At 48.6% G+C, this 14,422-nt stretch overlaps 1 protein-coding gene across 1 annotated transcript in view; it reads left to right on the forward strand.

Moving 5' to 3' along the window:
• Positions 1-14,422, forward strand: part of LOC142592664 (ATP-binding cassette sub-family C member 2-like) — an 87,880-nt gene that overhangs the window by 52,005 nt on the left and 21,453 nt on the right. Inside the window, exons 8-9 of the mRNA XM_075704230.1 lie at positions 403-558; positions 11,001-11,159. Of these exons, the coding sequence (XP_075560345.1) occupies positions 403-558; positions 11,001-11,159 (315 nt within the window). The remainder of the gene's footprint in view (positions 1-402; positions 559-11,000; positions 11,160-14,422) is intronic.

Genomic DNA, 14,422 nt, shown 5'->3' on the forward strand with positions numbered 1-14,422 from the left:
CGCCGGGGGTAGTGCTACGGCACAGTATGTGCGATCACGAAAGGCGAGCAGTGTGAAGACGACGACGACGATTAGAAGCTAGCGCGGGCTGTTGCCTCTTGGCCAAGCGCAGCGTATTGCCTTGTAAATATACTTGTAAATAGCTTTTCGTCGGTGTCTTCCTACGTAACAACATGAACACCCACGAATGCTTTTTTTTATTTCTAATGGGAAATGTAACTGAAAGTTGATTTCTCGAAACAAAATAAGAAAGATTGTTCTCTACCCTAGAGGACCGAGTGCAGAGTGAGCGATAAATATTTGTGCAGGAGTCATGTTTTCTAAACCAACATATGGTTGGGAAGCCACTATGCCAATAATTGGAGTGAACGTTTGTCTCAGCTCAGGGTGTTTCCCGCGCAGAGTGACGCTCCGGCCACCCAGAAGACAGAGCAGACCCTGTGCAACTGGCCCAAGGAAGGAAAAATCGAATTCCAGAACTTTACTGCATCGTACAAGCCAGGTGTTCAGCCCGACGTGCTCAGAGGCATCACATTTCTCGTTAAACACAAGGAAAAGGTATGTTTACCGGTCTTGCAGCACGAATGCGCGTCACTTTAGTAGCACTAACTCTGCTCACGGACGCGTAACATCCAACCACTCTTTCATAGAAATTTCGGGCAACAACAATTGAGCAAAAGTATGAAGCACTTGTGCACCTCTATACACGCAAGAACTTGGATCTGTATTTTGATAACAGGCGATTAGTATAGAAATGCTAAGTATTATCAGACTAGCAAAAATGTCGCGTTTTTTTTTAACCAGCAGCAATTCTGGCACATTCGCGTAATATATATGAAAACGACGCAATAAATGCATAGTGCACGTAAACTCCGCACAACCAGCACAACTGCACTGGAGGGTGCCAAAAAATTGTGTCATAATTCGAACAAGATGTCCACCATATTTGATGGAACCTCAAGATACTGATAACATTTAACACTATTTGCACAATACAACTCAGCATTAGTATCATTTTACATGCATTATGGGCCGCACTAAACGAGCGACTTAACGAAATGAAAGACATGGAAGCGTTCCAGTGGCGATCTTTTTAATCCTTTCAACATGTGACACATGTAAGCAGTATCGGGATAGCAACAGTGAGATACAGTTTGGAGATTTTGTTACCAGCATATCTTTAAATACCACTTATAAATGGGGACTAACGTCGGCTGCCGGGCAAGTCGGTACATGGCTTTTAGAAACGGTTTTAGGCGCCAAAAATAAGACGTGGACAACAATATACAAGACACCTGTTCGCCTGTCCGTGTCTTTTATACCATTCGCGCGTCTTAGCTTTTGGGCCTAAAATCATTTCTAATAGAAATTTCAAGTTCACGAGTTTTAAATGAGGCAATGAAAGGCAAAGCGCGGAAAATAATTATAACATCACTTATACCGTATATACAGGTGTTTCAGGTACCTCGACACGATGCAGAACCCCTCATTATTCATACGCTCACTTCAATGCCGTAAAATTCTGGTTTAAACTTGGGAAACGGAAACCAAACCCCATAGCAGCATTTTCATACGCTGTAGAAGAGTTTCACGCTATGAGTTGAGAAAACCAATTATTTATTAATTATTTACTACAATAATTATTTTATGTGAAATATATGTTATTAGGTTAGCATGAATTTGCGCACTGTGGCCAGCATTAAAGGCAAACATTTTTTTTTTCTTGATGTTAAATGGTATTTGGGCTTTATGGGTGTTAATGAGGAACGTTTCTACGTACAGCAAAAATAGTCATAATCTTTCTTATTTATAAATGTAGTGACAAGCACACAGCAGCTAACTTAAAACGCCTACAAATCCTTGGGCTATCTTCAAGAGGGTTTAGGAATTGTCATCATGCCTGTTTGGTATGCTCCACAGAGAACTAGCATTGCTGACCGCATACGACGTACATGACGCGGAACGAAGACGCAGAGTACTTTTTCTATGGGTCTGTTTACAGACATTAGCAAGGCTTTTGACTGTCTTAACAACAGCATTTTCGCAAACAAGCTGTCGCCATGGGGACTACGTGGCGGAGCTTTTAGGTGTGCTATTTAATTATTGGAAACAGTGTGTACGAAAACACGAACTCCAATAATCCTTCCTACCTATTGTTAGCTGACTGTCCCAATGAAGCGCATTATGGCCACTGTTTTTTAGCTTCTGCGTAAATGACCTTTTAAATAGCAAGCAAGCTGCTTGCTTGTGTATATGCCGATGCTTAACAGCGTTGCATTTCAGGCTATGACAAAAACGACTTGGTGCGTGAACGTAATGAACTTGTCAAAAGAAAAACACACGTGCTCAGAGAAATGAAGTTAAAAAGAGCCCGACTTTAACATTTTCCGAAGCTTCTTAATGCCACCAGTTTGCCTATCAAATTATCATAATGTATTTGTGTGCACCTGTCTCTGCGGACATACTGTCTGCTCACCGAATGTTAATACCCTTTAAAATAAAGTCCAGTTATATTAAGCTTTATTTTCGTCGCATTTAAACCACTCCATTCTTATCTGTCCTCAACACGAAAGAGCAATTTTCATCAGGTGATTGTTTTGCAGAAATTACTCCTACGCTGGTACGTTCTGGTGGTATGTTCTAGGGGAGAAATTTACCCTCGAAATATTCAATATAATTCCTTCTTTTTACGAGTGCGGTAACTCAACTGATTTTAGTACTCCCCTGCTGGACACGGCAGTTTTCCGAAAATTCCGCTTCCTTCTATCGCAAGCTACTACTTCACTTACTCATTGTCCTTAACCTTGATCCATGCAGCGTTTTTGAATGCAATGCTAGTTCAAATCTTTAAAACACAATATACTCATTACAAGTATCCAAATCAAATTTTTGAAGCATTTTCAAGAAACACTGTTAGGAGTACATTTCACGTTACTACAGACATTCACGTTGTTTAGCGATATTACCTAGGTGTTTTATGTCCCTTTGTGCTAGTGTTACACGTTAATTTTAATGCGATTAGAATATTTGCCTACTTCCGCGTTTTGAGACTCCGTACCTATCTAGACTTGTACACCGACCCATTGACCCAAGTATCGAAACGAACTCGGCACGACTCTTTCACGTCATCGACCTACGAAGACGCGTCCGCCCCTTCCAGTGACGAAGACGACATGCAAACACAAGCACCACCGACATCCTCAAGCCTACAGTCTGATGTGACAACGCCACGTCAAGCAGAGACTGCATTGCACGCGTCTCAAGAACTGTTTTCTTACGCAAACTCAACTGAGAAGCTAGAGACAATTCGAGACGCCGGAGCCCTCTCCCAGGACGCGTTTGAAGATTACGGTGACGAAGTAGTGTGGAAAGTGCAACGCCGTAAGCACAACCAAACGCGGCCCGAGAAGGAAACACCGCCAGAAACTTTTGTGCTAGTCGTGAAACCACGGGTAAACGTGGCGCTCACGACTGTACCAGGCAAGGACCTCCACCGCAACTTCGTGATGGCCACACCCTCGTGATGGCCACACCCGCTGCCGTCAACACCAAGCCTTTGACGTACACGTTGCAACCAGCATCTAACACCATAAGATTGCTCGTTCACGACAAGAGGCAAGCAGACGGGCTTCTCAAACTTTCACACCTAAACGTGAACCACGGACAGACACCAGTACAAGTGTATCAGGCACCCGGACGAGACATGTGTCGAGGTGTTATATACAACGTTGACTGCAATGAAACAAAGGCTGAACTCCGGGCAGCCTTGACCTGTGAGCACCGACGTATCCTTGACGCGCGCCCAATGGGAAAGCGTGGGGCATGTCTGCTGACTTTTGAGGGACGCCACCCTCCTAACAGAGTCGTGTATTACGGCCGCATCACCCGAGTTTCAATTTACGAACCTAAAAGCATCGTGTGTAATCGTTGTCATCGCTTTGGTCACAAGAAGGATGTCTGCCCGCACGAAGCGGTATGTCCTACATGCGGCAAGACACACGAAGGTAGTACTACTGGCAATGAATGCAAAGAGACGACGCCCAGATGCCGCAACTGTGAAGAAGAAGGTCACACGGCGACTGACCCGAAGTGTCCAGCTAAACTGAAGTCCGACGCGAAAATTGCTAAGAAACTCCGCTCAAGGCCCCGCTCTCGTCGTAGAAGGCACGGCGCACACCGATCGAGAAGCCGCACTAGAACTGTCCCGTGCCATGACGTCAAATTGACGCAGCAGCTACTTGAAAGTGAAAACATCTCACCGCAGCCACGTACCATAAAGGAAGCAGTGAACGAGATTGTTTCAAAGAACTGCGTACAACCAACAACGGGAGGAAACGGCTGCAACATCAACTACGCAGCAGCGCTCAAGCGAACTCAACCAAGCGGAGACAAACCGGCGAACTCTTTACCTTATACCACACCTATGCTGCCTTCACCATCGCAGCTGGTTGATACATGGAAAGACAGTGTAGAAGCTGAGATTGCGGAACTCGCACGACAGAACGTCGAACTGCGGCGGAAACTAGAAGAGAACGAAAAAAGGCATGCAGCACTGTTCAAAAGTGTTCGTGCCAAGCGACAGCAGCAGCCATGCAATCCGCAGGAGCTCACTAAAACGCAAGAAACAACCTCTACTACCACACAGCAGACAGACCTGGCTCTGCTGGTAGAACAACTTTTGCACCCTCTCCTCCAAGCGCAGGAGAAGCACTTCCAACGACAATATGGCTTGCTCCAACAGCTCTTCGCCTCGCGTCAATAGCCACCCGGCTTCGCGTACAGCCCTCGACAGTCCCACTCCACACGTTTTACAGTGGAACTGCCGAGGGCTCGGCACTTGTGCGACAGAACTGAACCTCTTGTTTGACTGTGTCGGACGCCCCCTTGCGCTTTTACTTCAAGAAACTAATGGCACAGATCGGACACTACGACAGTTCAATGGTTGTTACCAACCGTCAATAGAGCATAGAAACAGGAAACTACACCGAAACCCGCAGCACAATGGTATCGCCAGTGCAGCCGAAGAATTTGTAATACGGGGACAAGCGGCTGTCTTTGTCCGCACAGACATTCCGCAAACGCAGATTGACACTTCTCAGTACTCGACTGCCGTGCAGGAGGTGGTGGCTGTCCGTTGCAAGATTGCAAAGCGAAATGCAGTGCTGGTATCGGTATACATGCGCCCTGAAGTTAGCTCCCGTACACGCCGTTCATTCACGTGGATTCACGCTTTGCGGAGACGTTACCCAAATGACGACTTCCTGATAGGCGGCGATTTCAACGCCAAGCATCCGCAGTAGGGCTATGACTATCACTCGCCCCGCGGAATGGCGCTCGCAGATGCCACGGAGTCAACTGACTTAGTGCTCGCAAATGACACCGACTACCCCACCCGCGCCGCCCTGCATAGTGGACAACGTAACACGACCCCAGACCTGACGTTATCCACAGCAGCTTACGTGAAAGACTGGCGATGCGATACGGACGCCTGGGGCAGCGACCACTATCCACTGTGGATTACTTTGAACGTGGGACGAAAGCGTGCGGCCGGGCGCACTGTGCGCACGATCAGATGGGATGCCTACAGGAGAGCATTTGCGGAGCAACCCAAGACTTCATCCGTACAGGAGCGGGCGTCACGCGCCCTGCGCAAGGCCACTACTGAGACTGAGGTGAGAGCTGATGCTCCGGCGCCGGACATACATATGCTAAACCTTTGGGATGCGCGCAAGCGCGCACAGTTGACGTACGAAGCCAATGGCCGACGACATCGCGACCGCGTGCGACTTCGACGTCGCACTGCCATCGCTAGAAGATACGTCAAGCGCCTGTATCGGGAACGTTGGAGCTAGCACTGCTCCTCATTCAACGAAAGAACTGGCCTCCACAAGGTGTGGCACACGTTCAAGGCTATGACAGGTCAGCGTAAAACACGCAGCGCTATTTCAAACGTCTTGCTCAAAACTAGCCAGTCAGTCAGCCAACTCCAAGATGATGCCACCAACACGTTTTTTCCCCAACCGGCGACGCCCCCGAACGTCGACATTTACCGGAAAACGCCGCCAGTGACCAATGAGGGCATCCAGGCTCCATTCTCACTCTGCGAGCTCGAACAGGCACTTTCTTCCATCAACGCGCGCAGCGCTCCAGGCTATGATGGCGTGACGTGGGCGGCTCTGAGGAATCTGGAAGAATACGCAAAAAAGCAACTTCTCGAGGAGATTAACGAAGTGTGGATCAACGGTGAAATCCCAGCAGGATGGAAGCATTCGATAGTCACACCCATACCGAAACCAAACAAACAGCCAGATGTACTGTCGAACATGCGCCCTGTATCTCTCACACTCACTACGTGTAAGCTGGCGGAGCGAATGGCCTTGACACGCATATCTCACTTTCTAGAAACAGAGGGTCGCTTTCATCCAGCCCAGACAGGGTTTAGACCAAACCTTGGCACTCATGACAGCCTCCTACTTGTGAGGGAAGGTGTACTGCGTCGAAAGACAGTCGGTCGCGCAAAGCGACACCCGAGCGTCCTGGTGGCGGTGGACCTCCGTAAAGCTTTTGACACTGTGACGCATGAGGCAATCATCGAGGCAGCTGAGAGGCACGGAATCACGGGCCGCCCCCTCAACTTTGTGCGTTCCTTCCTTCAAGATCGCACTTTTTCCATACGGGTCGACGGAGACGTCGGGAAGGTTTACCCAAACATAGTGGGAGTCCCACAAGGCTCCGTACTATCACCCCTCCTCTTTAATTTGACTATGATAGGCCTGGCTGAGCGACTGGAGGCTATTTCCGAACTGGGCTTCACAATTTACGCAGATGACATCACGTTATGGACTGCATCACGACCAATTGATGAGCAGCAGGAGACCCTGCAGGCGGCACTTGACGTTATTGACGACTACCTGCCACAAACTGGCATGCGGCCATCTCCAGAGAAGACAACCTATGTGGTGATCCGAGGTTCAACGCAGGACGAAGCAGCCCTCACGCTCACTCTCGCAGGCAAAACGCTGCAGCGAGCAGAAAAATCAGTGCGCGTTCTCGGGATACCTATTGACCGCACAGGCACAGCGGATGCGTGGCTCGCAGACCTTCGTCGGACATGGCACAACACTCTGCACCTCATAAACGAATCTGTTTCCGCATGGGCGGTGCTGGTACCGACGTATGCCGAAAGCTTGTTAGTGCTTTGCTGACATCCCGAGCGATATACGGAGCGCGCTGTTATGACCTGCTTGCTCGGCACTGGACACAGCTAGAGGTACTCCACAGATCAGCTCTCCGTGTTATCACAGGGCTCCCGAAACACGCACGTGTCGAGGAGCTACATCACTATGCGAAGTTGCCTACCCTCCGTGCAACCATCGAAGCATCGAAGGCAGGACACGAGGAACGCCTGAAGCACACCAGACAAGGCAGGACTCTACTGGCCTACATGGGAAAGGATATATCAACTTTGCCACAACTGCCATCCGACATCTCACCGTGGGATGACATTGCTGTCGTCGACACTACACCAACGCCCCGAAACATGGGTGCCCAACATGCGCACCGCCGGGCAGCATTCGCTGCGCGTCATGTGCAGACATTGGCAGACGCACCGCCAAGCCATGAACAAGTGTACACTGACGCAGCTTTCGACCCACGCACCAACGAGGGAGAAGTCGCCTACCACGTAGTGGGTTCTTGTGAGACACATTCTACCTTTACAACTGCTGATGCTGACGACCCAACGGAACTTGAACTCCGCGCAATAGTCTGGGCATTAGATAGAGTTTCAAGCACCACGCAAGCAAAACACATCGATATATACACCGACTCTCAGTATGCGCTGCATGCCTGCAAGTCGCGCCACACATCATCATCGGAAGTACTCCTCGTCAAGCAGGCCTTCAGGCGCGCGGAAGCCCACGGGGTCACTGCAACACTTCATTGGATCCCTGGTCACCAGGGCATCGAGGGAAATGAGAGAGCCCACGAGGCGGCGCGCGCCCTTCTTTCCAACCGCGTCGTCTCCCGGGATCCTTCAGTAGCCCTCACAACCAGCACAGGCAACAGGACAAATGGAGCCCCGTATGACCCCGACAGAGCTCTGAGAGCAGCAGCCAACCGACGCAAGAGGGAACTCCGTGCGAGTGTGCCTTCAGACCCAGACCCACTTCCAGCGGGTCTTCCCAGGTGCTGTTGCATAGGCTCCGTTCCGGCTTCGTCCTCACACCGGATGTGCTGGAACGGTGGCGACAGTACCGGCCACGCCGGGAAAGACGCCCTCCATCTCCGTCTCCCAACTCCCTTCCATCGCAGGAACCCGGCCATCCCACAGCCTCCGCGGACCAAGAAGCGCTCCATACGCCACACAGGTGCCCTGACTGCGACATGGCTACGCGGCCATCCGCAGCCCTTCTGTTTTGGGAGTGCCAGCGACACGCTCAACAGTGGGACCACCACCTGAGGGCGGTGCGAGTGTCGTCCTACGAGGAGTGGATTAGACCGGCAACTGGATCGATGGATTCTGACAGGGCCATTCTGGACTCGCTCTTGGCTTTCGCCAAGGACGCGCAGCTCCTAGGACGGCTCTGAATACGCCTCCCCCCTCCTCTTCCTATTCCCCATTATAGGCCTTCGCGCCATCCTTTAATAAATACATTTTGTCATCATCATCATCATCTTCATGCAACCTTCGCATTATGAGTTTGGTCATGCAGCCGTCGTCACGTCTTCTACGCAGGTCCAGAGAACCTAGTTGTCGTTTAGCTTAGCTATAGTTTTTCGCTAGAGAGCTATAGCGACAGCGTCACCTGGCCGCCATGCTAATGTGGTGATAAATTGCATCCTCGTCATCCCATGTTCGTGATCCATCTTTCGTCTTGCCAGTGACATCATGCCGTCGTCATTCATTCTCTATCATGATGCCGTAGTGAGGCCGTAGTGGTCGCTTCCCCGTCGTCACTCCAGCTTCGTCGTTTGATTCTCGCCATGCCGTCGTTGTCATGCATACGTTCTCATTCCTTCGTCGTGGTGCCATCGTGGTCGTTCTGTCGTGATCATTATAACTTCGTCACGCCATTGTCGGCGTTCGATTGTCGTCGCAAATCCGTTCTCATGCCATCGTCGCGCTGTGATTTAGTGCCGTTATCGGTTCGGAAAGTAATCACATTGTCACCACACCGTTGACGTCATAGCGCATTTGTCACACTATCGACGCCGTTCCTTCTTCATAATTCTTTATAAACGTGTTGTCTTCATTAAATAGTGATTATTCTTCTCTAGTCACGCTAGCGTTGCCATTACATCGTCGTCCGACAGTCGCTATTATGCATCCGTTGTCATACCGTCCGCGTCCTAACGTCCTGTCGTGTCATTGTCGTCAGTCCAGCATCTTCATTCAATTGTCGTCATGCGATCGTTGTCATACACTGGTCGCCGTCATCCCTTTATGCTCAAGCCGTTGTCGTCACACTGCCACCATTATGCCATAAGGAACATTTCAGGATGACCATGTTATCGTCGTCACGACGTCGTCCCACAGCTTCAGTCGTTCCATTGACGTCATTCCTTCTTCATCATTCCATCGTCGTCACTGCGTCGTCATCATGCTCACGAGTGACCTTGGCAAGCAAGAATCTTAGAAAAGTACGTCAGTACCGGAGACATTGTCCATCGCGCACTCCCGAAGCAGCGCAAGTCTCACAAGGATTTTAACTAGGGCGTAAGAGGAAGGTTTAGCTCGGCTGCTCCTACCTGAATACATGTAGACGGAGAATTCGTTTTTCTCGGCAACCACTGCACCAAATTTGATGAGGTTTGTTGGATTTAAAAGAAAAACTTCAAATCTGGTGGCTGTTGGTTCTGAATTTTTTATTTAGGTCATAAAGCTTTTATTAAAAATTGGCGAAAATAAAAAATTTTCAAAACACGAAACTGTTAAGTTTACAACTCTGTAACTGAGCAGCGAAAAACTACAATACAATTCTGTTAATTGCATCTAATAGAACATCTAAAGCGGACACAATTGATATGTTACACATGAATCTCAAAAAAAATTTGTAGTACGGAAATACAGCTTTTGCAGAACCCTTGTAAACAACGTAAGAATTTCACGTAAGGTGTAAAATGACATACCGAATTTCTCCGCCTTTAATGATCTAATGGATCCCGTTTACAGAACCGCTATATCTTTCTTGATGCATAGCTATCAATTTGCAAACTTCGTGCTTCTATTTTTTTTTTCAAACTTTAGCATATTTGAAAATTCTTGCAACAAAATTCATGTCCTAAATTGAAATTCCGCTTCTAACAGTCACTGGAATTTAACTTTCTCTCTCAAGTGCAACAAATCTTATTAAAATCGGTCCAGGGGTTACCTCAGAAAAACGTTATTGCGTTTTACATGTATTTGAATAGGCCGCGTCGGAGTTGGGCCCGAGCTAAAGCTTCCTCTGAAGTGCGGGCATATTGGTGTGGCCTTTTGGAATACAATTGTAGGGCACACAGACGAGGGAGGGGGGGGGGGGTGGACGCAAAATAAGAATGGCAGATGAAAACACGTGTCTGTCTCTATTGCGTACTTCAGGATGTCCACTATAGATTTTAAATAAACGTGACTTCAGCAATACGGGCTGTCGCTACACTTCTTGCATGCAGATCGCTTTATCCTAGACAGTATTCGACAGATCGCTTCTGACGTTATGGTTTTTTCTATATAGTTAGTCAGAAGTGTACAAACACAACGTATTGCAACGTTTATTTTTCACGTCGTTTACTATGAGAAACGAAAGTGTACGATACTTTGTGAAATGCCTTAGAATGTTTGCGAAATAATTACTATCGCTAATGATGCATTCCTTCCTACCACTGGCATTTGCAATGTGTCCTAGGCATTTGTCAGCGTTCTGAATGCACCTGTTAGCCTGCCTTTTTTTAGCCATACTTCTGTTAGAAAATGAAGCAGATTTGGCTCGATTTCAGTGGTTTGACGCGTACGCTTTCAGGTAGGAGTGGTCGGTCGCACCGGAGCGGGGAAGTCGTCACTGGTGCTCGCACTTCTGCGCATGCTCAAAGCCTCAGAGGGTCGCGTCCTCATTGATGGCGTGGATATCGCCGACGTTCCCCTCCGCAAGCTGCGAAGGAGCATCACCGTTATCCCACAGGTAAATGCGAGATGCCGACAGCCAAAACTTCTGCGCTGTTTACAAGAGTGCTACAGTACAGCGCTTACCGCCCGCTCCGGTCAGACTGGCACGTGCTAGCACTTTCCGCACAATCGCTTAGCGGAAACGCTGATGGGCATGCGCACAGAACTCACGCTGGCAAAAGTACGAGAATCGCCGCATTCGCTCCGATCTAACCGTTTGCAAAAATGTCCTTCGCATGAGCAAGAAAGGTATGTTCCTACCGAAACTGCATAAGTTTGCAAATCTTGCCGTACCGATACGTGGTCCACGTGCGTCTTTGTGTTGCTGGTTTTAGAATGAAACCTGAAAGTCTTAGCTAATTTTTTGCAGATCACGTCATCAATACTCAGCGGAAGGTAACGCTTCCGTCCGGACCAATCACCTTTTATATTATAATTAGCCTAGAACTTACGTTGGCAGAGCACAAGCACTTTAACTGGCCGCGGACTCTGCTGAGGTGGACGAGAAGCGGTGATATATGACCGATTAGAATAGTGGGGATATGCTTTGTTTTCCAACCCGATCTTGTGGAGTAGCAGCCGCATCGAAGACGGCGCGCACTATGTTGCAACTCGTCCCGCGTCCACCTGGAACTTCGGCCGTTTCTCAACCGAGCTGATAGCGTAGTCGCTCGCGTCTCGGCAAGACGCGCTTATCAAGAAACGCGAAAACTACGCCGTTCCTTGCATTGTCTCGGTGCGTCAAATCTGAGCGCAGCGAAAGCGTATGTGGGGTTCAACTAAAACGGGTCTATTTGGGCAGCTGCTGTGAGAACTAAAATCGCTCGCCTTGTGTAAAGTCTGCATATCTGAGTCATAACATGGTGCGCAAGTTTTTAAGACCGCGGCAATCGCAAAAGAACAACGAATAATTCGGCATACAGGTTGCGTCCAATATAGCGTTTTGAATGTATGGATGATTCTTACGAGATACCGCTACGGTTGTGTGTTAGTGCTCGCTTCAGGTACTAAAAGCGCGATTAACATAGCTTACGATAAGCAATCCTGTCCACGGTGTCTATTTGAAAAACAATAGCTTTCTTTGGCTATTTCGGTCATTTTCGACATCGTCGGTGGCCGGAAGATGAGGGTGGTTGAACTCTCACCGCCAACGCAAAGGACGTGTGATCTCATCGGACCTAGTTGCGGGCCGCGTCGGCTGGCGAAGGACAACTTTCATGCCTGCTTGAGGCGCGCCTACGGTATTACCAAATCGTTGAGTCAGTCAAAGACTGCTATTCTAACCTCGCCTAATCTAACGTAACTGTCCTCACTCCCAACAGTAGGCACCTTCAAGCACATTGTTGTTTTAATAAAGTCAACACCTTTTCTGAACCGCTCGGTTATTCGCTTGCTATAATAACAATCATGCTCGACGGTTTCTGTACGTCTTTGTGTGTACTTCTCAACTAATCGCCTAATTCGGTAGTGCTGTGCTGTCTCGTTCTTTAACGCAGTTACCAATTATTAACATAATGATTTACGATTCCACTTTCATTGTTGGTAAAATCTCATGATTTCTCAAGAACAGTGCAATTTTTTGCCAGTGTATATAGCTAAGTCCATATTCGTTCAATAATTCTTTCGCTAACATGACAGAGCTCGCCGACCAGCCCTGAAACGTCACTACTGGGTCTTGCAAAACATCGACCCTTTAAGAATATTCGACAAGAGGTTTGAAAAAGTAAAAATTGCCTCGTATCAAAGCATGGATGAATTTCTTGCACCACCAAAGTTCACACCATCGCGGTCACTATTTTACTTTTCCACCAATTGTGCGTCACTCATCTCGCAGCGCACTCTCGCCGCTTGCGTTTCCAGGTTGATGGAAAGTGGTACAATCATATCGCAGTAATTTAAAAAATCTGAGCACACCTAAGCACTTCTTGCGAGTTGGGAATGTGAAAGCATTAATTTCCAATTGGACGCCGCTGAGTGGGAGTCAGAAGAGGAAGACGACGCTGTTCGATCTGTTGTCACCTCAGCTCTGTAATTTTTGCATAGGTTTTGCTAATAATTAAGTGAGTTATTTATATCCTTGGAAGACGGCCGCATCTTTAAAGCGGCACTGTCGCTATGGGAAGGGTGCGGCTGCTCCGGCGCCTGCACCTTTAAAGGGACAGCGCCATCCGAAGGAAGCTAGCGTGGCGGAGGCGGCTATGCCTTCGCAAGGCGTGAAGCTGCCAGACATCAGGGACGATAAGCAGTCTAGTGCGTCATCATCTCCACTATCGTCGACCCTGACGAGGAAATGGCTGATATGGCGGAAGTGGACAGCGACGGCTTCAAGGTGGTGAGTAATCGGAAGCAAAGAACAGTTGGAATCCCAGTGGTAGTTTTGCCAACCGAGAAAGGTGTTGATTTGAGAGAGCGGAACCCTATCAGGCTCTTCGAAGCCATTAAAGTATTGCTGGAATCTGCTCCGATTCGCAGCCGCTTCAACACGCAAGGTGCTCTTTATCCAGATATCGCAACGGAAGAGCAAGTTGACCTTCTTCTCCTGTGCTTTCAGATTGGTGACATAAGAGTTAAAGCCCGGTTGCCCCACTCCTACATGACTAACACAACGTTATTAGGGGAGTACCAATGTGGTATTCGGGAAGCGACTTTCTTGACTACTTGAAACCGCAAGGTGTTCTGCACGTGAAAGGTCTGATGCGCCGGGTGGAGACTCAAGAAAAGGAATGGACAGCGAAACCACCTAACTCTGTCGTGATAACTTTTGCTCTAAACACCGAGCGCCCCGAAAATAATTGACCTCGGTTTTACCAAGCATGCAGTCAAAGAATCCTTTGAAGCTCCTCCACGATGCTTTAGGTGCCAACGCTTTGAGCATGTCGCCAAAGTTTGCATCAAAGATCAGCGTTGCAAACGATGCGGTGGCGCCCACGATTACAAAGCCTGCAAGGCAGATTTTGCTTGCCCTAATTGTGATGGTGACCATCCAGCGAGCTTCGGTGGCTGCCCCTTCCGTGTAAACACCTTACACTGTCGAGTGTCCTTCATTAGTGGTCCCAAACCACAACCTACTGAGAAGTCGATACCTGGAAGTGACGAGTTCCCGACGTTAGATTCTGAAGTTGAATTCCCTGGGTTAGAGTCAGAAGTTCGTAGCGTGGTAACAAGCCACGTCAGCGGGCCACCTGAGCCTAGCAAGACGGCAAAGTCCTCTGTGGCTTAGTCGGTTGTTCGATCTGCTGCAGCAAAAGGCGTCCATGTTCCCCAGCGACCAGATAACAG

This window comes from Dermacentor variabilis, chromosome 9 (assembly GCF_050947875.1).
Source record: "Dermacentor variabilis isolate Ectoservices chromosome 9, ASM5094787v1, whole genome shotgun sequence".
In the NCBI taxonomy this organism is placed as follows: Eukaryota; Metazoa; Arthropoda; class Arachnida; order Ixodida; family Ixodidae; genus Dermacentor; species Dermacentor variabilis.